Below are 25,984 nucleotides of genomic sequence, written 5' to 3'. Positions count from 1 at the left end.
TAGCTGAACAAAAATAAAAACAAGATGAAGTAACTGCATGATGTCATCAGTGTAAGATAGCAACATCGTGCATGCTGTGGTGTGTGCATGTATGTTTTTTGAATTCCTCCGTCGCTCAATCATATACTGCTTTATAATACAGTTCAAGTTGAATTCTACTTCAAAATCGATTTACTGTGCTGTAAATTCATGTTGTGCTCTCGGTTCTGAACAGTTCCAGTTCATGGGATGAGCTCACTCTAATTTTAGAAAATGGCATGTCATTTACAATGAGAATTACACTTCAAAGTGTGTTGTGAAATGTAAAACCGTAACTCTTTTTACTGGTGATTTTTAATCTCTGCACTATAATAGGCTTAATAAAAGTCTGCAATATACCTTATATATATATATATATATATATATATATATATATATATATATATATAGCTATACAATGTGTGTGTGTGTGTGTGTGTGTGTGTGTGTGTGTGTTTCTGTGTGTGTAGAATGTATATCGGGGTATAATGGGAGTGCGCACCCACGAGCTCGTATATGAATCATGTATATGAACCACGAGCTATGTAGGTTTGTCAACATGGGGCCTAGTTCCTATTGCAATGTAGAATATTTTGATATTACTTCCGGTCATTGTATCAGGAATATCAAACTTCAAATTGTATATTGAAACAAGCAAACAGAAATGTGTAAAACTTTCGTAAATATATAGGCAGGGTCAATCATATAGGCCTATGTTGTACCGTATGAGTGATGGTGGACCAAATCGTGCACACACAATGACATTGGGGCAAGGGGGATCCCTCCCCCCCACACACACACACATACTCTTTTTTTTTTTTTTTACACCAGTATACATAGGAATACATAGGGTGTCACCACTTTGCCCCCCCCCCCCCCCCCCCACACACACACACACACACGCACACTTTTTTTCTTTTTTTTTCCTTTTTTTCCCCGGAAGTGGAATGTGAAAGATGCGTCGAAGATTTTTTTTTTCCTTGTTTAGCTCATGAAATCCGAAAGTGCCTCCCCCCCCCCCCCCTGGCCCACCCCCATCCCACTTTTGAAAACGTGGCGCCGTCCATGCATTAGGCTCTTATACATGCAACGCGATGTTGACTCATATAGGCATATAGGCATATAGGCCTATACAGATAAATATTACCTCTGATGTTTTGTACATATTTCCAAAATAGATAGGCCCTATTGATATTATTGCCAAACTTATGCATATTTCTTATATGTCTATCATCTCTATGTATAGATCTAATGTTTGTTCTGTCTGTATGCATTCTATGTATGTACCGATTGAATGTGTATTCATGCAAACAAAATGAACAATAAACTCGAATTGATTTGATTTGAATTGAAAAACAAACGAACAAACAAGTCTGGGTTTTTGTTGTTTTTTTATGATGCCCTGGAAGTCCAACACACTCTAAATAGAATGCTGCTAAATAACAAATAATGATATCAAAGTAGCCATTAAAGGTTTCTTCACAAAATTCCATACATGTTTTTATTAATTATTTAGGCCTATCTATCCATCTATTCATTAATTCATATTGGTAATGCAAAAGATGGAACTATTCTGAAGGCTTTTGGTGACCGAGTAGCCGAGCTCATATCGGGCAACACTGCACAGTTTCAGATAACAGTGTGCTTGTTTTTGTGCACTGCCTGATGAATCTTGTATCCTGACGAGCTAGCTCCGGTTGCTGGGTGTGTCTATCAATTATTCGTGGATAAGAGTCAGACAGTGGTGACTGATAGGGCAGGACGAGGCATCCACCAGCACGGAACATCATGCATGCTCCACATACTCACTAGGTAACTAAACATCGTCATAGATTATGTGTACATGGTTGAAAGCTGTGTGGTGCACGTGGGTGGATCGCGATGCTGCTTCATCGCCTGCCGACAGTACACAGTAGGCCCATCGCTACATGTATTATAACAGAACTGTCAAACCGAATCCAGATGTCAAAGCTAGGGAATCGCTGGTTATTCTCAACAAGTCAGCTGCCATTCGACATAATGCCAAGTTAAAAGGTAATCCCAGTGCGATTAATTTTTTTTTTGTTCGATTTCTTGAATGCTTCAGTGAATGCGCAGTGACCAATGTCAAATGGCATGTAGTAATCAGTATTGTAGAACCTAGAGAATCTATACAATGAAAGCAGCGACTAAAACCAAAGAGCAAAGCTGGGATGGTGGAGCACAGGAAACAGTGTAGTGAAAAGAGTGTTTAAACAGCAAATGTAACACTAACAGTAAATGTAATGATTACTACAAACCTGGCTCTGAGAGATGGACTCTCCTGCACAAGTGCTAGGTTCCTTACATGTACGACTAGCTTATCTAGTAATATGCCTACCCCCCTGTCCAACGTACACTAGTATTCACATCCTTGCAGTGTATAGCATGGATGATACTTGACCAACAAGTATGTCTAATTCCGCGAAAAACTTTTCATTTATAGTAATGACATTTGCTGGGTCAGTTTTTCTAAAAACTGACCCAGCAAATGCAGGGCTGCCAACATTGGAAACTAGTTGAGAGTGAGACTCCCATCATAGGCCAATGCTTTTAAAGGAGTCAAATGATCGAGTGAGATCAATAGAAGTGCATGCAAATGAAATAAAGTTTTAGAGTGAGAAAGGACCAAAATGAGTGAGTCTGACTCTCAATGAGCGAGAGTTGGCAGCCCTGCAAATGTCGTTACTATAAATGAGAAGTTTTTCGCGGAATTAGACATACTTGTCGGTCAAGGATGATACAACTGAGGACTTGTGTCTGATGTAAATTTTTATACATACCGTACATCAGACACGCACACTACAAGGTAAGTCCTTAGTTGTATCATCCAGCTATACACTGCATACATCAGACACAAATCCTTAGTTGTATCATCCATGCTATACACTGCAAGGATATTCAAAGTGTATAGATCTTGAGTGGCTTCCTAGAAAGAATAGTTTGAATTAAGCACAAAACATACTTCTCGTATAGTCTGGTCTCTACCTGCAGAACTGTCAATTTTTGTGCATGAATGCATGTAGGCCTACATGAACATGAATGCATTTTCAAATGTGTGGAATAATGTACATGAATGCATTTTCAAATGTGTGGAATAATGTTGTAAATGACACGGTTTCATTTGGATAACGACAAAAATATTAGCTAAAAAGGTTCACTGGAATTGGAAGTCCACAATCTCAGAACTTACCCTATCATGGTTGCTACATTAATAGATTTTCGTCATCGATAAATCGACCACAGCAATCCTCTGCACTATTATTAGTGAATCGCATTCAAGGGCACAAGCTATCATCACATAATGTTCTATGACAGCCCCACAGTGCTGTATTGGAGGGCTATTCTGGAATTACAGCCTTCACTTAATACAATATTGAAATTAATCTACACTTTTGATCTCAAAATACTTCAAAACAACTCCTCATTCTGGAAACTGTTTCACCCTGATAAGTTTCTTGGTAGACCCTTTTGATGTGCTAGTATTGCAAGAAAATTCAAAGTGATGGCAGATTATTTTTTGAGCGCTACCAAAAGCAAGCTGTCTATAATATGCTTTAGCTTAGCATGTGGGTCCAGGTCCTTGAACAGTTCATGGGTAGAAGGTCAATAACACCCATCTTGGGTATCCTATCCATTGGTAAAGGTAGGTTGGTAGGTAAAACTAATTTATAATTTTATGATTGCTCCTGAGCTCAGAATGTGGTCATGTCTGCCAAAGAAGCTGCGGAAATGATAGACACTGGAATGGAGCTGGTTAGAGATGGAGATCTAGGTTATAGATTTTGTGGAGCATGAATGGTTTTAACTTTTACAAGAAGCCAGCACATGTTTAGAGCAAGGCCAAGAGCTACCTGATATCAGATCAGCTGAATTCTGAGATTTTCCTCCTGTAATGAAATAAAAAAATAAATAAATAAAAAAAAAAAGCAAATTGATCAGTTGCTCTCAACTTGTAGTTTCCCTAGCATTTGTACCACAGTGCAGGTCCTGGAGTGCTAGATCCCAAGTTTCTGCATCTTATTTTAGACTGAGCACTTTCTAGTTGTGAGTGCGCAGTAGCCTGGATTAACTGAACTTTACCCCTTTGAAACAAAAGCTCAAATTTCTCATCCGAAGCCCTTGGCCTCAAGGGTTTTATTTGTCATGACTCTGGCATAATACTAATAGTAGACAGTCAGTCCAGGAAAGGTCCTCCTTTTCTTCTTCTTCTTCTTTTTCTTCTTGAGATTAAAGGTCCTGTTACCTTTGGGAACAGTGATTTCAAAATTGTCACGATATGGCATTTAATGCATAAATATGTAGGTCTGTTGTGCCACAAAACATCCTATCATATTAAGATTTTGCAATAAAGCCTAAAATATATGGAGATATCCAGATTTATATTTTTCTCAATAAACTGTAACTCTAGATGGTGTAATCTGGAAACATTTTTATTATAACTATTGTTCACAATTTGTGTAGTTAACAATACTTAACATCAATTTTACCAATTCATATCTTTACAGTGTTTGTTTCTATCTCTAACTCACATTTTAGAACTACTTTAAAGCACTAATGCTAGGTTTTTATTTTATCTGCAAATAGGTAATTATACCTTTCATCTCCCTCCTATCATATTCCTGCAGCTTCTTCAACAAATTACAATTCACCTGTCGAGTATACAGTCCTTTGGAAATTTCCATTACAGTCCACTGGAAATTAGAGTACCAGTAGGGATAGTCTTACTCACACTAAGGTAAGATACAGCAGGTGTTGGTGTGTCTTTATTTTAGACCAAACAATTTCTGCTTTAAAGTCTGGCTTTTGTTTTGTTTTTGCTTTTTTTGTTTTGTTTTGTTTTGTTTTTGTTTTTTTTTGGGGGGGGGTTTTCTCAGATATTTTTGGGCTGCCCACTCACCTACCCCCCCCCCCCCAAAAAAAAAAAAAAAAAAAAAAAAAAAAAAACTGAACTCTTGACATTTATGATAATGCACAACACAGGGCTACAGTATGGAATGGGTTGACTCCACATTTGGTTGTAAGCATGAATTATACAATGCTTGTTTGCCTCTTTTGCTGCTTCAGCAGTGGATGTCTTTTGTATGATGTAACTTTAGTGGGCAACTGAGCACCCTCTCATTGGAGGTGGAATTAGGAGAGGACTTGTCTGGATCGAATTTGTCTGTACTTGAGCGCCAGGCCTTATCCAAGTTAGATTTGAAAGAATTCATAGATCTATGGACACTTTCTCTTCAGTTTGCCTTCAGCATGTTGTCTTCACATGGTAGTTAACTTTTTATGACCCCGTGTACGATTTACAGTGAGTGAAAGGGCCGGGCTCGGCTAGTTTGCAGGCACAAACCCTTGTTGGTCGTATAGGAGTCTGCATATGCCAAGACTAATACACGCACCACTGCACTGCAGCCTCTCCTTCCTTGGGAGAAGCTTCAACACAGGGCCTATAGGACAGTGCCAAAGTGGTGCATGTAGTAGTCTTGGCGCAGACTCCTTTACGACCAACAAGGGTTTGTGCCTGCAAACTAGGGCTCGGCCGCGGCCGATCCTGGCCTTCATTTCACTGTAAACGCGCAAAAGGCCAAATGCTGTACCAAAATAGGCTGCGCATTTGGCCGAGCTCTGGAGGTAGTCTCAGCCGTGGCTCGGCTGCGGACGAGCCCGGCCTTTTCTCACTGTAAACGCAAACTGGGCCAAATGCCCAAATGCCCAAATGCCCAAATGCCCAAATGCGGAGTCCAGTTGGCAGAGGGTCTGGAAACCAGACTATACCACATTGCGACAGGTGCCCTCCCAATAATAGTGTTTGTTTACAAGCACGGCGCCACTACGACAAAATATTGAAAGGTTTGAATTAAAAGCCCGGGCCAAGCCCGGCACTGTAAACGGACAGAATTGCGGGGCTCGGCCCCACAATTGAGGCCAGGCTCGGCCACTGCTCGGCCCAGCCCTGCACTGTAAACGGGGTCAAAGTGACATGCTCGCACTCTTGACTCACTCGACGGTATGCCAAGTTTGCATATTTTGCTCAAACATATGACCCGCCCAAAGCAATTGATAATTCGCCAAATGCCACAATACATTGCTTGGATAATACATACCTGTCATTTGAAAGAAAAGTAAACATAGAGTTGTCACAAAATTTTCATCTTAGAAAAAGCTTGGCATTTTTCTCTAACTACTTTACTTATTGCATGACCAGTGTAACTTAAAAGTCACATCAATTTGAAAAACAGAATGTTTTCCCGAAGCACGCCTACATTGCTGTCTCAGAATAATGTGGCACACAGAGGGTCTTCGCTGTGGCGCATAAAGAGTTTAAAATCAGTTCATGAAATCTTGCCCATCCCATTTTACTATTACCAGACATTATATCAAGCAATGGGCAATAATTGCCACCATATGCACGTTGTGATATCCAAAGTGAAATCAGGTAGACAAATCAAGAGTTTTGTCAAATTTGATTTAACAAGATGATCTTTCAGATCTCGTAAGGTAATTCGCTAATGTGTGTTTCTGCATTGCCATGGTGGAAACCCCCTGTGTGCCACATTATTCTGATACGCAAACCTAGTTATGTTTTGAGATAACGTTCTCTTTTTCAAGTCTGTGTAACCTTTCGAAAAATAGATTTCTGTTGAGGTGGACAAATAGTGAGTAAAGTTGTGGAGAAAATACCAAGCTTTGATTTGATGTATTATTTTATGACAAATCTATGACTGTTTTTCTTCCACATTACCAGTAGCTACATTACTGTTAAAAGCATGACTTTTGCACACAAAACAGTAACAAAAACTTTCAATTTACACGCAAATCCAGTAATGATTACTGCTTGATAGTCAATGACCACATAAAATGCAAGCTAAATGAGAGAGGAACGGAATCGCGAGAAATGCTTTCAATGTACTGTGAAATTTGGCGATTTATCGATCAGTTTGGGTGGGTTTGTGCGTTTGAGCAGAATTATACGAAGTTGGCACACCATCGACTGAGCCGGACATGCAAACATGGCACGTAAAGAGTTAATAGCATTACAGCTAAACAAGCACAATCTTTTGTTGATTTTGCTTCACTTGTCCTGTTCTCTTCGCACGATATAGTTGCTGCAAAAAATAAAAAAGGGGCAGCAAAATGCTGCTTGCGAAGTCTATTGTTACTGAGGAATGACTAATTGCTGTCTTTTGTCAAGGTACTCCCTGCAATAGAGAGCATAAATATTTCTTTGTGCAAGGAGCATGGGTACAAAGGAGAGATTCTAGTTTCTTCCCCTTCTCTAAACACCTCCCTGGTATGACTATGAATTGAAGAGTCTATCCAAGTTGTAGCTCCATGGTTCAAGTAATGAGTGGATCACACAACAGAGAGAGAGGGGAGAAGGGGGCAAACAACCATCTGGTAATAAAAATCTAGACCTCTTATAAAGCAAGCTATTTGCTGTGTATTTGAAGATTTCTGGTTCTGCAGCCACTATTTGTGTAGCAGTACTCTGACCGCTGCGAGTTTCACCCAAGAAATTCGATCATAACTGATGTGAGAAATTACTTTTGGTAAGAAACAACATGAGGCATGCACTATAGGTTATTAGCAATGCTCAGATGTACTATGCATGTAGGTTCTTCAACTTGATATTTGTTTTTGGTGAGGGTATGATGTGGCTGCCCCTGAGGCCCTAGTAGATCATCCTGAAGGTGTTCCCTGATCACTGAAATTATTATCAGTCATATATTATTATTTAGTGTCGTTGGCAAATAGTTTGACATTAATGTGGAGACTTTGTAACCCCATGTACATCATCAATATGAATCAAAACCAACATCGTGCTGCAGACTGTGCTTTGAGGAATTCCGCCAAAGCAAATGTTCATTGTGTGGAAATGACAAAGAGAATCAATTTGCTACCCTGTTCACACATGGCTTTATAATTCTTTATGATGTTATAAAGTTGAGTAAACAGTGTTTGTAGCCTGCTGATTGCTTCTTTGAGTTTTGTATCCCATCTCCAACTCTCACATTAGTTGTTTCAGGGTTGAAATCTGCAACAAACAATACAGGGAATTGATTAGATTATTATCATGCACGAATGAAAACAAGGGATGTCCAGCTGATGTTACTTTTGTGTGGGGGGTGTTGATTCCAGTCACAAAACAGAAGAACTTGTATAGATCTGGTGGCTAGCACTCCAAAATATCAATTTTTCAGTGCAAACAGTCATATACATGCTAGGTACATACATGTATTTTCCAAAAATTTAAAGAGTGTACAAAAGCATGGTACATGTTGTATCTAGACAAGCCATCGATGGCTTTCTGTCTGTTGAGGCCAAGAGAGACAATAGTGTTATTTACTTAAACACCTCACTCTTTTATGAGGAAAAACAGTTGCTTAGATTTTTGTGTCAGGCCTGATATGTTATTAGGACAAGGGTTTGCTGTCTTTTCAAGAAAAAGTGCATCAAAAATATAATCTGAGTCCTCCTCTTTCTCCTGCTGAGTCTTTGCATTCATAATGCCCATGTCCCTGGGGCAATCTGTAATCCCGCCAGGCTGAATGAAATGGAGCTGCACGATGCTGCCGTTTTGTGGTAGGGACAATGCTTACCTAGTCAGTTGATTATTCTTAAACATGCGCAAAAAATGAATATCGCCTAAGTCATCATGTTTTCCCAATCAGTCCCATCCAGATCAACTTAGACAAAGTTGACTGCACTTACAGAAAGATTGCATGAAGAGAGCACATTCTTTTAAAATTTGGATAGGCATCAGGCCCAATTTAAAATTTGAATCTAATTTAAAATCGTCAAAGTTCTAATGTGCACTTTCTGGAAATTAAACACGTGTAGGTAAAACAAATACTTCAGAAGTTTAGGATATGAGTAAGGCTTTGCTGAGGGTATCTCATACAATGTACTTCAAGTCCTAAAGTCCTTAAAAAAATGAACTGTTTTTGAAGAGGACATTTTTAGCTCACCTGAGCCAAAGGCTCAAGTGAGCTATTGCGATCGCCCTTCGTCCGTCGTCCATTGTGCGTAAACTTTTTACATTTTCATCTTCTTCTTGAAAACCCCAAGACCGATTTTCATCAAACTTGGCAGGTAGCATCTCTAGGGGGTTAGGAACGCAATTTGTTAAAATGGGCACCATGCCCCACCCAGGGGGCCCCCAGGGGGCCCAAACCCCCCAAAATGAAGGAATCTTTAAAAATCTTCTTCTCTAGAACCAGAAGTGATAGAGCTAAGATAATACTATGAGTGAGTACATTAATGACTGTAGTTTCAAGTTTGTTCATAACAGATCCAGGGGTGCCCCTCTTGGGGGCGGGGGGGGGGGGGGGATTGGGAAGGTCCAAATGGGGGCCTGAATTGTACATTTTCATCTTCTTCCTGAAAACCTCATGATGGATTTTCGTCAAACTTGGCAGGTAGCATCCCTAGGGGGTCAGGATCTCAATTTATCAAAATGGGCACCATGCCCCACCCAGAGGGCCCCAGGGGGCCCCAATCCCCCCAAATTAAGGAATCTTAAAAAAATTTGGGCCCTTATTGTACATTTTCATCTTCTACTTGAGAATGCCTGGTCAAATTTTAGTAGAGCTGTGAATACTTTAGATTACTGACTGCGTGAAAGGTGAACTTGCGATACTCAGGTGAGCGCTAGACCCACGGGTCTCTTGTTGGATGGAAGAGCATCTTTTTTATGCTTCTTACCAAATTTTTAACCTACAGTTGTATGCTCAAAATATCTCAAGTCATACACATTTCAGATGTCCACGTTTCAGTTGTTCATTTTGATGTTATATCATTGCATTGTGGTGATTGGTATCATACAAAATAGATGCACTTTCTCAAACATTAAAAAAAAATCAGATGAGACTGCAAAGATGACCCAAAATGATGCATTTTGACATATTTTGAAGAATTAGAGAGCTTTGTTGTTGATTGAAAGAAAGAAAGAGGAGCAAAAAAACGGGGCCCTATACAAATAATTTGCCCCAAAGAGAGCTTTGCCTAATTGTTTTGTTTTGTTTTTTTCATTGTTTAAAGTGAAGGTGACTGGGACTAATAATATGCCACACCAGATTTTGCATGAATGTATGACATTTAATTTTTTTTTTTTGAAGGATGCCGATAATCTGCAAATTTGAAGTGCGTACCGTGATTGTAAAACAACCGTTAATGTTCAATAGTGGAATATTTAGCCTTGTGTGCATCATGTCAATTAATACGCTTTGTGTTCATCCACATTGAAGAGTCCAATGCCCAAACTTACTGTGTAAGTGGAAATTGTCACGGTGTTAAAATTTTTGCGCATTTCGTGCAACCAGTAACTAGTGCGAAAATAAAAGCATGCAAATATTTTTGCTTGCCATATGTTCCTGTAGTTGATGTCTTGATTCCACAGAATTAAAGACACACAAAAATCTTCTTACCCGGTCGAGCGTGAAAAATTAGTCGCCCCAAAATATCCACTTTTACATTACCACAACGTGTAAGGAGCGGCTTTTCTTTGACACTAATCCACAAGCACCAAACAGGTGTTTGTTTGTACATTTGTATTGTACAGTGTAATCTGTGCACAGCAGTGAGCTGCCATTCAGTGCCACCTGGGTATTCAGCCATTTAGAAGGTTTGCATGATTCTTCTCGGTGAGATATTTCTCTCCTGTCTTTGTATACTAAGCAGTCCCTCACCTGCCAGGCAGTATCTAGTATGTAGTTGGTATTCACATTCTTGATTTGCTCTCACTTTTCTTTTTCTTTTGTGTGTGCACGGACCTATTACACACATGGACTAGAAACGAAGGTCTCTCTAAGACTCCATTTTACAGTGTGGGACTGGGCCGCGGCTCGGCCGCGGCCGAGCCCTCCTTCATTTCGGTGTAAACGCGCAAAAGGCCAAATACCGGGCCAAAATTGGCCGCGCATTTGGCCACGCTCTGGAGGTGGTCTCGCCGCGGCCGAGCCCGGCCTTTTCTCGGTGTAAACGCAAACTGGGCCAAATGTCACAGGAGAAATGTATTTGGTTTTTTGTTTCTGTTTTATTAGAATATATACCAGTGAATAGAGTAGGAACAGTTGCCATTGCTGGTGTAGTATAAGTGCGTTGAAATGTGATGAAGCGCGATTTGTGTTGTAACAAAATGACGAGTGTGTTTTTTTATAACCCACTGCAGAAAGCTGTGTGGGGAATGCGACGAGACAAAAGCGATGCGACAAAAGGGTGGAATTTCCACAGGTGCTAGATTCCGCGGGCGAGCCGTCCAGGGTTTCTATGTAGTACATTGTGTAGTTTTGTACATGATAGGGTAAGAATATTTTAAGTGTGTGACAGACTGAGCAGGGATGTGGTCGAAGGAGGAGTCGTAGCAGAACCTCGCCAGTTATTAATTCTTTTAAGCCAGTCTGGACCACTTGAAGCCAAGGTTCTTTTTCCTCTCCATGGAGAAGAATACTGTCCATACAACCAGCAATGGCAACTGGGTTTCGGGACTTCGCCCCAAAGTCGGCAATGCCATTCCAGATGCGGTGAAGGCTGCTGTCAACTACGATACCGGCCAGTGGAAAACCAGTTCACTGGATGTGCTGAACGTTGGCAAAACTACGCTCTTCAATCCGCCTGTCGACACTTCTGTATGCTTTTTCGCGTCCAGCAACATTGGTGATGTACACTGACAATTGAACACTGGATATTTCATGTACGGTACTAGGAACAGTGGCCAAACAAGTTAACTGGCGATGTTATACGCCCGATTATATTTGAGTTGGCTCATCACGTTGCAATTTGGAGAGGAGTGAGATGTTCATTAATACCTATGATACACGTCAACAATATTTTTTTTTTCATCATATATGGTGCGACCGTGAGGTGTCCTTTTTTTGTGTGTGTGTGCATAACTGACAAGATAAAGGGATAAGAAGCCCGAATGATTATTAGCTCAGCAAGAGCTTGTTGAGTTTATGTCCCTTTCACGTACACGCCTTCCTATGGCGAATTGTGAGTGATGTACCTGGAAGTTTGTTTGAGGAACCGTGTATAGTAAGCTCGAGCATTTGATGCTCCATTGTGATGCTCTTTTTGTAGCATTTGGAGAAGGTTGAGTGAATATATATATTTTTTTGTTGTTCGATAACGTAGATAACTTAGAAGTTAAACACTTAATGATATATCAGTAGGAGGATATTTAGTCGCTTCATGTGTACCACTAGGACCATATAAGTGGGGGTGGTATATAGATGTTAATGGAGTAACGATTACCCGTGTGTATAGTTACAATTATAATTTCTACCCCCCTTCTTTTTTGAGGAAGTGGTACAAGTGTTATCGAATCGTGTAAAACATGAGTATACTAGCCCATGTTAGTTAGCTAGGTCCCATACTCGCCCTAAGTGAAAGGTGAGTTGCAGAAGTGGTGTAACGACGTACTGCAACAGTTGTAACAGTAGTAAGGGCGACGGAGTGGTTATTGATGTAAAGATATCACGGCAGGTTCATATCAGGAACCTGAGATATCCCATAAGGTACTTGTGTATGGATTTGAGAATCAAAATTCGTGTACACGAATGTGCAACTCAGTTGATGAGATACACGTTAACGATATTTTGAAGTTGTGAAGTCCTGAGGGTTGTTGTGTTTGAATAAACACTACAGATTGGTTGAGATACTAGATCAGTAAGTGGCATGTGTGATTATATCCGACTCTGGTTTAACCCATGTGACACCAAATGCGCGGCCAATTTTAGTCTGGCTTCCAGACCCTCTGCCTGTACTATTTTGCTATTCAGGATATGACCCCTTCAACGTCGAAAACTAGTATAGTTTAAGGTGGTTTTGTCCTGCAAAGGATTTTTCCTTCGGCAAAGGCCTTTGCCCAAATGGAGACTTCGTCGCCACGGAATCCACTTGGCAAAGGGTCTGAAAACCAGACTATACCAAATTGCGTTTGTTTACAAGCAGAGCGCCACTACAACAAAGTATTGAAAGGTTTGAATTAAAAGCGCGGCCGAGCCCGGCAGTGTAAACGGACAAAATTGCGGGGCTTGGCCCCACAATTGAGGCTGGGCTCGGCCGCGGCTCGGCCGCAGCTCGGCCCAGCCCCGCACTGTAAACGGGGTCTATGACTCTGTTTACAGTGCAAGGCGGGGCCGAGCCCGGCCTCAGTTGCGGTACTCGGCCCCGCAATTCCGTCCGTTTACAGTGGAGGGCTTGGCCTGGGCTTTTAATTCAAACCTTTCAATATTTTGTCGAAGTAGCGCTCTGCTTCTAAACAAACGATAATTACTGGGAGCGCGGCGGTTGCAATTTGGTAACGCATTTGTCCCAGATTGCGTTTACAGTGAGAAAAGGCCAGGCTGAGCCTGCTTATTTCGCAAATGAAATTACATTTTTCATGATTTATGAGAATTACTATCTTCTGCGCGTGTAGTTTTTAGATTTCTCATAGCGTCATCATGTTTTTATCCAGGCTGGCTGTCGGGGTCAGTGGCGTACCGTGGGTCAAGACATTGGGGGGGCACCTCATGGCAGCAACATCAGAATTGCATAACGTAACAATTAAATGCGAGCGAGCGGAGCGAGCGAGCTTGAAAATTTTGACATTTTACAGTCCCCAAACTGCCGTTTGTAGCTATATATAATAATATATGTATGTATATATATATATATATATATATATGCTTTGGAAATTAAGGGGGTTGCACCGGGCGCAACTGCTGGCAGTTGCTGGCAGTAACATCACGAGAATGGCTTAACGATTAAATGCGAGCGAGCGAAGCGAGCGAGCTTGAAAATTTTGACATTTTACAGTCCCCAAACTGCCGCTTGTAGCTATATTTTTTCGCTTTGAAAATTCAGGGGGGGGGGCGCACCGGGTGCAACTGCTGGCAATTACTGGCCGTAATATCAGGAGAATGGCATATTAACGGTTAAATGCCAGCGAGCAAAGCGAGCGAGCTTGAAAATTTTGACATCTTATGTTCCCAAAACTGCCGTTTTTAGGTATATTTTTTCGCTTTGGAAATTCAGGGGAGGGGGCGCACCGTGCGCAACTGCTGGCAATTACTGACAGCAACATCAGGAGAATTGCATAACGATTAAATGCGAGCGAGCGAAGCGAGCGAGCTTGAAAATTTTGACATTTTATAGTCCCGAAACTGCCGTTTTTAGCTATATTTTTTCGCTTTGGAAATTAAGGGGAGGGGGCGCACCGGGCACAACTGCTGGCAATTACTGACAGCAACATCAGGAGAATTGCATAACGATTAAATGCGAGCGAGCGAAGCGAGCGAGCTTGAAAATTTTGACATTTTACTGTCCCAAAACTGCCGTTTTTAGCTATATTTTTTCGCTTTGGAAATTAAGGAGAGGGCCTGGGCGCACCAGGCACAACTGCTGGCAATTACTGACAGCAACATCAGGAGAATTGCATAACGATTAAATGCGAGCGAGCGAAGCGAGCGAGCTTGAAAATTTTGACATTTTACAGTCCAAAAACTGTCGTTTGTAGCTACATATATATTTTTTTCGCTTTGGAGGGAGGGGGCGCCCGGTGCGCCCCCTGGATCCGCCACTGGTAGTCAAGGGTGTCGGTTTATGTTCATGATTGGGGAGGTATGACCAGCGAGGGGGCGTCGAAGTGACCAAGCGGGAGAAGGATGTCCAAAATCTGCACTTTATATAGAGCATCCCCTAATTTGTTTGTGTTTGTCGTGTGTTTCATATCAATATAGATGGAAAAGTTAGGAAATAGCCAAGGTCAAGTCTTATTATTGGCAATGCAAGGCATTTTGATATAGACTAGTATGTAAAGCAACACTGCAAAATCAATGATCAAGCTTTGATAGCAAATGTGTACAACCTATCAAACATCACATTGCGCAACATTGCAGCGACTCTTTTTGCCATTCCGATGTTCTGAGTACACTGCGCACATCCTGCTTGTATTCAAAATGCCAACCAGGAATCACACTGAATCACAATCTTTTGTCGTCTCCGGGCTTTTTGAACAATGTTTCACTATAATACCTCTTAAATTATATGGTTTAAAGAAATCTTAGAAAAATATCTTTTTTCTTGATCATCCTTTCATGTCGATTTCAAAAGCAGTTTACTAACCATTGAATTACCATCTTGGTAGGTTTTTTTTTCTTTTTTTCTTCTTTTTTTTTTCTTTTTTTTTTACCAGCGGATTGGGGGGGGGGGCACGTGCCCCCCCATGCCCCCCCGTAGTTACGCCACTGGTCGGGGTGATGATAAGATCAATGCAGGAAAGCATGTTTAGAATGCTTTTGTGCCACTTTTGACAAACAGGGAAACAGGTGCATAAATTAATTAAGAAGCGATGAACGTCCAAGTGTAGTAGGTCCCTGGTGTGTGTGTGTGTAGAAAGGGAACATAAGTAACATGTATTAGCAGGACATTGATGCTGTATTGAAGAGTAACCAGGTATTCAAGTGCTTAATGTCACCCAGCAGTGCTCCATGCATTGAATGTTACTAAAAGTCTAATACCTAATCACAACATTACATTAATGAGGAAATCCAGTCCAAATATAAGTCAGTCTGATTTAAAAAAAAAAAAAAAAAAAAAGTAAAATCTTACGAGTTCAATGGTAAAAATTTGACTGAAGTCGGATGAAAAATAAGGAAGTTAAGACATTTTGAAGTTTTGCTTATTTCTGCAAAACACTTCTTGTACAGTGGATATGTGCAAATGAGTGATCTAATCATGTCATACCCTCACAATTTTCCATTGATTGTGTACAAAAAAAAAAGAATTACAAAAATTCAATGTTTCTGTCATTGAAGTCTGAAACATGTTATTCCTGGTTGAATAACTTCGGAATAGTGGTCAGTTAGATGTACAAGTATGTGAGCCATGGGCATAATTGCGTTTGAATGAAAAACTGGAAATGTCAAAATTTTATGTTTTTATATTTTAAACTATATGGTAAGTTATGAGGGAATTACATGCTCTTTTTGCAATTTGCATATTCATATTGACTGTTCCAGAGCTGTTTTCCCCAAAAATAGTGAAACTACAAAATGTCATAACTTTCTTATTTTTCATCCGATTTCGATCAAAATTATACCTTTGAACTCGTAATATTTTACTCTTTCTTAGCAGACTAACTTACATTGTATATTTCTATTGGATTCCCCCTTTAAGGGAACAAAAGTGTTCTAGAAAAATTGCAAAAAGACAATTACCCATTCAGTTTTTATTTCAAATTGTAGAATTGTATAGAATAGAAGAAATGATCTGCAGATGATATAAAAAGCTAAAAATTGACTACGTTTACCTGAACACCTATTTTAATATCGGGTTTTGTGGATAGGTTTTGTTAGTTTGTTTTTGGGATGTGCTGTCACAAATAATGGCAAACAGCAATGCCCCACTATTACCTTTGGCAAAAGTATTTGGGCTGTATAGTTTGATATTGTCAGAGAGACAGCAATGGTCTGGTTTTCAAGCATGTTTGGTACTGTATACAGTTGTTTATACTTTTTTGCGGAAACACATGTTTCACTCCCTATGTTCAAATTTCTATTAGTATTATGCTGAAATATCACCCAATGGTGCATAATAGACAAGTGGCAAGAACATTGCAGGGCCAGTATGCAGATCTCTTACCTTTGGTACCATTTCTGAGTAAATGTAATTTCCATCAAGAAGACACATTTTATTTTTCTTGCTTCCCTTGCCTACGCATAATTGTGGCATGATCATGGTCATGTTTTGTTTGTTTCTTTGTTTTCCTTGATGGTAGTCATTTTTTTTTTCAAGCTTTTTCAAGGGCTTTTAGATTACTACATTAGGGTAAATTTGCATACAATCAACATGTATACGTATTCCCAATTGATCACTTCCCCCCCCCCCCAAAAAAAAAAAAAAAGATACATACAGGTGTATGTGATATAATCTATATTGAAATTTGTTGTCAGTCCCAAGTTGCATCAGACAAATTGAGAAGAGTTCGAGCATTTGCTTATTGTGGAATGGTTTTGGAAAAGGAGTTTGTACTATCGAAGAGAAATGCAGTGTGCTCCTGTTATAATGGAAACAGTTAAAACAAAATTCTAGTTACAACATTTAAGTAAAAATTCAGATCTCAAAATTATTGTCTGCATATCTTTGCACACTTTATTTTTCGGCTACAACAAAATTTTGGTATGACGAAAGAAAACTGCCACTCCGGATTATTTTGTTATAACGGGAGTGCACTGTACATGATATCATAATGTAGCCTTTTGTGTGTAACTACATGTAGCGTTCATTTCTGGTTTATTCATTCATCACACAGACTTCCAGCTACACCCTACAGGAACTTATGCTTAAGACTGAAGGATGGGAACTGGTGTAAGATTAAGTGATCGATTCAAAGCACTCAGGGACTTGAAGGCAGATTCCGGACAGGATGCAGAGGAATCAATGATATCGTTCAGTGACTTGTTGGAAGTTACATTGGAAGTGACCATTGATCCGCTTAAAAAGGGTAGAGGAGCAAAACACAAGCGGAAGAGCAATGTTCCATCAACATGCCTGCACAAACTCTCCTGCCATAACACACCGGGCAAGAGGAAGACAAAACCCAAGCCATTGCAGAATGTTACCAGCAAATCATCTAAGCAGAAATTCAAAAAGAGAAATGCAGGAGCAAAACATCAGCAGTCAAAATCAGTATCAAGAGCTGGGACATCACAGCAGACAAAAGGATCAAGCAGTGTGCCACCCAAAGATGGAGTGACTCATTCTTCAGCCAAAGGAATATCAGCTACTGTAATAGACAGCAGAAAGAATACAAATACAGCACCTTCACACAACATCCCATCCAAAAGGAAAAGCAGACTGGGAGATCCCTGTTTGACAAATGGCAACGAATCATGTCTTACGACAAAGGCACATGTAAGTTCAGCTTCAGATTTGGACAGTAAGTTACAATATCAGGAAAGTCGTGTATTTGGTGTTCTGGCTGACAAAACTGGTGATCCTGATTGTTTGAGGAGCAGCATCACAGCAGATGGCATCAACACTGATAAGGTGGCTCAGGACTGTGTGGTAGCATCTACTGAAGATGTGAACACACACACTATTGACAATCCAAGGGATGCTGGCAAGGCAAAGGGAAGTGCTGAAAGACCCACTTGTGAGACATTCATAGAAGCAATCACCACAGATAACAACAAAAGGTCTGATGAGATACTGGACACCATGCCAGGAAAAGGTGAAGTGCATGATGCTGCAAAAACAGTAGAGAAAGGTATCAGTAAGGACAACATTAAGTCGTGTGCAGGAAATAGTAGTGCTGAAATATCTACAAGAGCTGAAAATGACAAAAAATATTCTTTTGCAACAGATCATGATGTGAAAGAAAAATTTGATGGAATACGGTGTGCCAAGACTGCAAGGGCTCCTGCAGCTGTTGGTAAGGGCTTGTCAGAAAAAGATTTTGCTAACAAGACTACACAGCTGAAAGAAATATCAGGAAAAGATGATGCAACACTGAATGATGACAGAATGATGACAGAAAATGCTGAAGAGATATTTTGTTCCAAGTCTGCACAAACCAAGGCACATGCTGTTGAAGACACATTAGATGAAGACAATGACAATGCAACCGGCAAGATGAATGAACATTCCAAAATGACATCAGCATTTGAGATAACAGAGGAGAATGCTGTTGCAGTAAAGAACAATATGATAGAGACCAGTGAGGTTCTTGACACAATAAGAGATATTACTGATGATGGCAGAGAAGAAACACAAGAGGACACCATGCTTCACGACAGTAGACCTTGCACAATGACGGAGATTCCCAATCTGACACCTGCACAAAGTCACTTGGCTGGCAAGAACTCTCGTGCAGTGGATTTCAGCAACATGGAGAAGCAAAATGACCAGCTACAATGTGCGCTGCAAAGCACAGTACAGTGTTGCACTTTTCCAGATTTGAAAGCTTCCTTGAAACAAAGAAGTACCAATCCCAATCTTGAAAGATGTAAACAAGAAACAGAAAAGAGCTGTGTTAGTGATGAGAAGTCAACTCTTAAAGAAGAGAACAACATCCTTGTGTATGACTCTGTCAAATCTGATGAAAGCCATGACACTTTAGAAAGAAGTGTTCCACTTGTCTCAACATTTTCAGAAGAACAATCAGCAGATGATATGCAGCAGCTTCACTTAACAGTGATATCCTCACTGGTGGAGGACCAAGTTTCACTCTGCCCTCTCACACAGGTTGCTCCAGATGGACTTCAAATTGCTGTGGACAGTGGGCCAAGTCCCACACAATTACAGACAGAACCAGATAATGTTTTGTTTGTCAGCAAGAAAGAGCTTAATCGTGTGAAGGATGAGGATACCGGTAAGGATTTGCCAGAGGAGGTTTCTGTTGGTAGCAGTGACATAAGTGACAACACTGATGGGCATACAAAATGTGATATTTCTATGCTGCCTCAATCCTGTGCTAGCAGTAATTTGGCAGTCAAAGGGAGTAGCAGATTTGTAGACAAAACTCCTGCTATTGACATCATGGCAGAAACAACCAGCAATACTCAAAGTCCAGTTGTCCCTTTTTCTCTTCGGCAAAATCTGCAGAGTGTGTGTGGATCGACCAATACCGCCACTCAGTCCAGCAGTTCTCCAGTCAATACGGTGTCCATACGTGCACAAGCAGTAACCATGATGCCTGATGGGTCACACAGTGATGATGAGGTTTGTCACATGAATACATCAGAGACATACCGTGGCCTAACTAGAGAGGGTCTAGGAAATCGACCACTGGTGTATACCTCAGTGAGCAGGGTACCTGAGCAGTTCAGCCATGAATCAGATAGAATTAATCAGACACCCAAGAGCAGTGTAGGTGAACATGATGAGGTTAGTGAACAGCACATTTCTGTACTCCAAGGAAATTCCAGCATCTGTTATGAAAGTAGTAGGTGTGTAGGCAACCATATGACAGAAAACAGCAAAGGTGACATCAGGCTTCACAAGTGTATGTTACTTACTATGGATGAGCGAGAGAGCCAACAAAATGCTGATGCATTTTGTCAAGCAAACCGTGATGTAGGAAAGCTCCAGTTGAAGCTCCCTGAACATTCTCCAAGAGTGGAATTAGACAATCTAGATGTAGTGGATATGGACATCTCACCAAGTTCTTCACAGAGTACCTTGGAGTGGTTTTCAGATGATAGACTGGAACTAGCAAGTATAAATACCTCTGTCTGCCCAGACTCGAACAAGAGAGATGTAGGGTTCTTTCCTACACAAAGTCAAGAATGTACACAACATAGAAGTCCTGGCATGGAAGAGGTAGTATGTGAGCAGCAAAAAGGTCATGAAAAAGGACAATCCACCACTGCCTATTCTGAAGAAGAAATGGCATGTCTGCCTCAAAACAAAGAGAACCATGCTCCTGGTGTTCCAGCATCACAGATGGATGGAATATGTGAGGTGAAACCATCCGTTACTGTAAAGCAAATGACAAGATCTTCTGTTGACAGGAAAGAGTTTGGAACCTATGAAAATGTAGGATTGTCATCTAGTGATGATAATGCAAATGATCTGGCTCAGAATGGAGCACGAACACAAATTCCCATTATTTTGTCAACTTATTCTAAGAACCAACGGACAAACAGGCATGAAGATATCCCAGAAAAGACTGAAGCTGTCTGTAATCTCAGTGGTGTAGAAAGTATCAAGAGTACAAGTGACTGCACAACCAAAAGTGATACTTCACAACTTGATGCAACTTTGCCATATGGTACTGATGAGCAGAAAATGGCTCTTCTTTTTGATAGAAATGATGACAGCAATTACCATAATGTGGAATGTCGTAAAAAGACTAATGAACTGTCATCTTTATGCAGTGAGAAGAATCAAAAGCAAGCCTATGTATCTAATGCATCGGTCAATGCTGAAGAAAGACTGCTCAGTGTGTGTTCTGATAGAAGTCAACAAAGCTCTGATTTGTCTGTGCCAGTGTCAGAGCTTATGAATAAGTCAAGAAGTTACACTAAAGGGGATATTGTGGATTGCAGAGAGGATAATGATCAATTATCGGATCATCTTAGTGTAGTGGACAGCGATGAAATGGATTGCCGTTCCATGAGAAAATGCCATATCCAGAAATTGCCTTACCAAGGAGTCATAGCCAAACAAAGTTCCTTGCCTGACAACTGCTGGTTTAGTGAAGACCAAGGGATCTTAAAAGTGAATTCAGAGAAAGTAGCTGCTGTTCAGGCTATTCAGTTTCAGATCAGTACTGCCGTTAATCCCACACACCGTGCTGCTCTAGAATTGGCACTAGAGGCTTTGATGACATCAGTAATGAGGCATCCAAATGACGGCGTTTATGATGCAGGGAAAACCAACATTTCCGGAAGAGCACAGAGATCACCAAGAGGCCAGAGTGTTGAGAAATCACCCCATGTAACCACTCAAGGAGCTGAGGTCCATGAAGCAAAGAATGACACTGGGGAAAATGCTGCACATTCCATTTGTGCTGTGGAGAATGATATGTACCAAGCTAGTAGCAGTGCACCTCCTGATAATTCAGAAGTTTCTACTGAAGTGAGAAGTCCTAAAGGGGAGGAAGATCATGTTAACCAGTGGCAAACAAGTAAAAAGCCGAAAAGAAGTATCAAATACTTTCATGGCCGGCCACTTATCAAAGATAGATCAAATGCAACTGACCCATATCCAATACCTCTGAACAGTGATGACGTTGTGTCAAGCATTTATGATCCCAGACGATTTGTAGGTCCATACCCAATCAAGGAGCTGAAACCTCTAAAGTGGAGATCCTCCAGGTCGAAGAAGAGAAAAGGCAGACACTCAAAGAATGTTTTTCAAGTAGACAATTCACATAAGGGCAGTAAGCGAAGAAGGATTAATGAATCTGAAGGGAGTACCCAAGATACAGGAAGGAAGAAGGAAGTATCGTCTCATAGCTTTTGTATGAAGCCATCTGTGATTGGACCATCCCAGAACTCCTGCAAATCTGAAAACCACAAGCTGCAGGAAAAGCAAACATTGTATGCCTCAGTGAGTGCAGGTAACCTTGTTTCAGATGATACAAATGGATCTTACTATAAACATGTCAGTAGCAAGGAAGATGGCAGTAGTGCACATTCTGAGAACATTGTAAAAGAGTGTGATGGTGTGAACAGAGATATGCTTCCCTGGGAAGGAACACAAATTTCAGACATGAAAAATGAAAGTTGTAGGACTGGTGAGTCAGTGGAAGTTAGTCTTGGCAAGAGAACAAGAGCAGAGGAAAGTACAAGAAGCAAAAGCCCTCATCATAGAAGTCAAAGCAATGTTGATACTAGCCAGAGTGATGAATCTAGGAGAGAGTCCAAGATGAAACACCACTCTGAAAAATCAAGTGATGAAACATCAGAACCACCCAGAAAGGTGAAAAGATCAGGGCCCCATTCAAGATCCTCTAGAAAACACCGGAGAAGTAAAAGTATGCCCCTCACACACTCCTACGATAGTCATGGTGTCATGTTCAACAAGAGGGGAATAATGTGTCCTGGAAGTCTTGAGAAACCGTACAGCAGTCACATGTATGTGAGACGTGCAAGTAGGGGAAGAGGTAAAAGCAGGTCCAGAAGAACATATCTACATAACAACCAGCTGAGAAAGGATAGGTTTCAGGATCCCAAGGATGATGAATCAACATCACTTTTGGAGTCATTGGAAGAGCATGGCTTTCCATCTATGGTTCCTTGGACAGATATTCATGCTGCACTTCATGATATCAAGTCTCAAATGCTCTCTATGGAGAAAAGCCCAAAAGAGGTGAATAAATTTAAAGCAATGGAGTTGATTCATCCTCTTCTTGAGATCAGGGATGCTACCATTTCTGCTCTCAAAAGAATCAATGAAGCAGTCCGTGGCATGGAGTCACAAACAACATCTGAAATACATCTTCATCGTCAAAAATATGAGATCCTAATGGCTGACATTCGCATCCATGCAGAAGTGCTTTCCAATCTCCTATCTCCCCATGAAGCAAAGAAAGTAATGGCTGGGTTTATGGACAATGCAACTGGAATTCCCTTTGTGGACTCTACTGTTGAGTCTCATGTGTTGAAATGTCTACGTCAACAGGGATCTTCAGCAATGCCTTATGCCTGCATGGACCTTATTGAAAGTAAGCTTGCTAATCTACACATGTCCAAACCTACTTCTTGGAGGAGTAAATCGTTCAGTGACATTGATGACTCATATTATCCACTTTCATCAGGCACTGACAGACATGTGGATGGTCTGAACAGCAGATCTGAAAGAGCTTGCTCAGCTGTATGTGCAGCATCACCTGCAAGTCTGTCTTGTCCAGAGATGGTGGCAGCTACGCAAACTACCTTAGTTACAGAGTCATTTGATCAGTCGTCAGAATTAAGACCTGCATCGGATTCTGCAACACACAAGACTTGCAAGCCTAAGGATTGGCCAACTAGTGTTTTCAAAGATCCCACCGAATCCCATAAATTCTCAAGAGACGCGGATCATGTATCAAGGTTTGTTGCTTTGGGCTGTGTCAGTGGTGTTGAAGAAAGCTGTGCTGGAGATACCAAGAAAACCCTGACAACCAGTGAAAGTACAAGGGATGGAGATCTTTGTGACACACTTCGCAGAGTGCCAGACATCTCAATGCACAGTAACACTATATCACCTTCCCCTCCCCACAATCCAGACAGTTCCCATAAGGCTAAAAACTTTATTGCAAGAGCTCAAGAACGGGACTTCCGATCAAGGCTGTGCAGTGATTCTGAGGTAGATGTTCAGAGACTGATGGGCAATGACTATCAAAGAAACTCTGATGGTCTCTGGACCCCCAGATCACCTGTTGGATCTAGTGACTCGTGTAGCCAGACAAAGAGGATAAAATCTAGGTCTAAATCCTTGTGGTTTAAAACAAGCTTGAAGAAAAAATGTGACGGCAGTCTCAGTTTAATGTATGATGAGTATGATGAGAGCTGCACTACTTCTCAGGAGTAACAGCAGGGAGAATGAGAGAGACCTTGACTGCCCCCCACTGCTAAGAGAAATTTTTCTCATAATGCTAATAAGGGCAGCCCAGTTCTAATTGGCAGTAAAAAGCAAATGCTGGAAAACCTATTGTATTAAGTGTAGTAGAATTTGTAGAGTAGCATTACTGCCTTTGAAGAATGTTGAAGACCATTTATATTATTTGAGGATTTTTTTTTTGTTCAATCGTGCTACCATTTGTCATGTCATTTTTTATGTTTTGTTTTGTTCATTTGTGTTTGTTTCATGCAAATTTTCCCTGTCAGCTGAAACATCCATTTGTAGCCAATAGCTCCATAGTCTTGCTGCATCAACAACAGATTCTGAATGTTGTGCTGACAAACTATGAGACGAAGACTGCTTACATTTGGGTTAGAATTGTGATACTTATATCTCTGCCGTAAAAATCTTTGGAAAATTTTGCTGCATCATAAAGGTTTTATCTCTTGCATGTTACAACATGTAAAAGTTTATTCTGGACTTCAAATGCTAAATCATGTCAGATGAAAAAAAGGCAGAGTCATAGTCTGATACATTTTAAGTCCCTGAGATTTGAATACTTTCAGACAAAGTGTTGTTGTAACCTTCCTTCTGTGATGGGTACCTATTACATTTATACATCACACAGTTAATCTATGAATATTGATCAGTGTGAAGATAAAAGGTCATGATGGCTTGAGTGCCAAGTTTAACAATTTCATGACTGTGTGCATTCATTCTTGATGACAATCACTATAGTTTTGGGATCATTAGAGGCACTTTGAAATCAATAGTTCTTGGAGTAAGAAAAAAAAAATGAGCAAAGCTGAACAATATTTTGTGGACTCTGTATGTATTAGAGCAAAGTAGGTTTAAATAGTTTTCATGTTCATACAATGTACATATTTTGCAGAATATCGCACAGCTGCTTTTAATGGTGATGTTGACATCAATGTTGTATGCAGCTTATATTGGTGTGCAGCTATGTATTGCTGTGTTCATTATACCAGTTCCGAATGATGTCAATTAATATTCAGTACAGTGATACCAGCCATCAACCCTAGCTAGTAAGCATGGGCATTTCAAACAGGGAATAGGGTTAATGGAAGAGTATTTAAGAGAATTACAAGAAGAAAGAGAAATCTATGAACCATTCAGGAATCCAATCAAAGCATAATATATGGATATCTAGCAGCACTGGAATGATAGTATTTGATATGTGTATGATCAACATCTTTGTGGCAGAATGCCTTCTTGGCATGCTACGTATGTTGCATTTACTGTCAAATGACTGTGACAGTGCTGGGAGATGAAATTGTGTTACTCGAAGTGAACTTGTACTGTGTCACAAGACTAGTTTTATTTGTTTTGCTGTTTTGTTTTGTGTAGCTTTTAAGGTGTGTTGATATTAAATTTTGCTGACCATGTCTGTAAATAGCTTAACTACTAGTATACTGTGCCCTGTATGTGTTAAGCACAAAAGCAGAAGAGAAGACTGCAAAAAGTTTATAGACTAGTTTGGCTGCATTTGTCACTTACATGACATTGTTGTAATCATGTAGGTTTTTGGTTTGAAGCAGGTGATCAAATTATGTCACCTTGAATATTGTCATTCTTTACACTCGGAGAGCTTTCTCTTGTTTGCATTTTGTCTGAAAGATTCTACAGTGCCTATGTTTATTATATTGCAAATTATGTTCACATGACTTAACACTGATATAGTGTTGTCAAGAAAATCTTAGTAGTCATACTTTGTACTTTCCACATTTGTAAACTTAATCATGCAGAGAGTATGTTTTAGACAATAGAAGACTTGATAATCAGTAAATAATCAAGCGTTGTTAAGAGTACTTACATTTTTCTGTTGAATACAGGATTGGTTTTGACCTGATATGATCCAACATTTGCCCCTTATAAACAGTTTTTTGTTTGTTTTTTG

The 25,984-nt window shown here is 40.4% G+C and overlaps 1 protein-coding gene across 1 annotated transcript; it reads left to right on the top strand.

Moving 5' to 3' along the window:
* Positions 1–1,948: 1,948 nt before the first annotated feature.
* On the top strand, positions 1,949–25,984 carry LOC140228741 (uncharacterized). Its single transcript, XM_072309022.1, has 2 exons — positions 1,949–2,052; positions 17,327–25,984. Exon 2 carries the CDS (start codon positions 17,371–17,373, stop codon positions 24,034–24,036), a length of 6,666 nt encoding a protein of 2,221 aa, XP_072165123.1. The 5' UTR covers positions 1,949–2,052; positions 17,327–17,370; the 3' UTR covers positions 24,037–25,984.

This window comes from Diadema setosum, chromosome 5 (genome assembly GCF_964275005.1).
Source record: "Diadema setosum chromosome 5, eeDiaSeto1, whole genome shotgun sequence".
In the NCBI taxonomy this organism is placed as follows: Eukaryota; Metazoa; Echinodermata; class Echinoidea; order Diadematoida; family Diadematidae; genus Diadema; species Diadema setosum.
The sequence above is the reverse complement of the archived record's forward strand: the minus strand, read 5'-3'. Positions and strand labels throughout refer to the sequence as shown.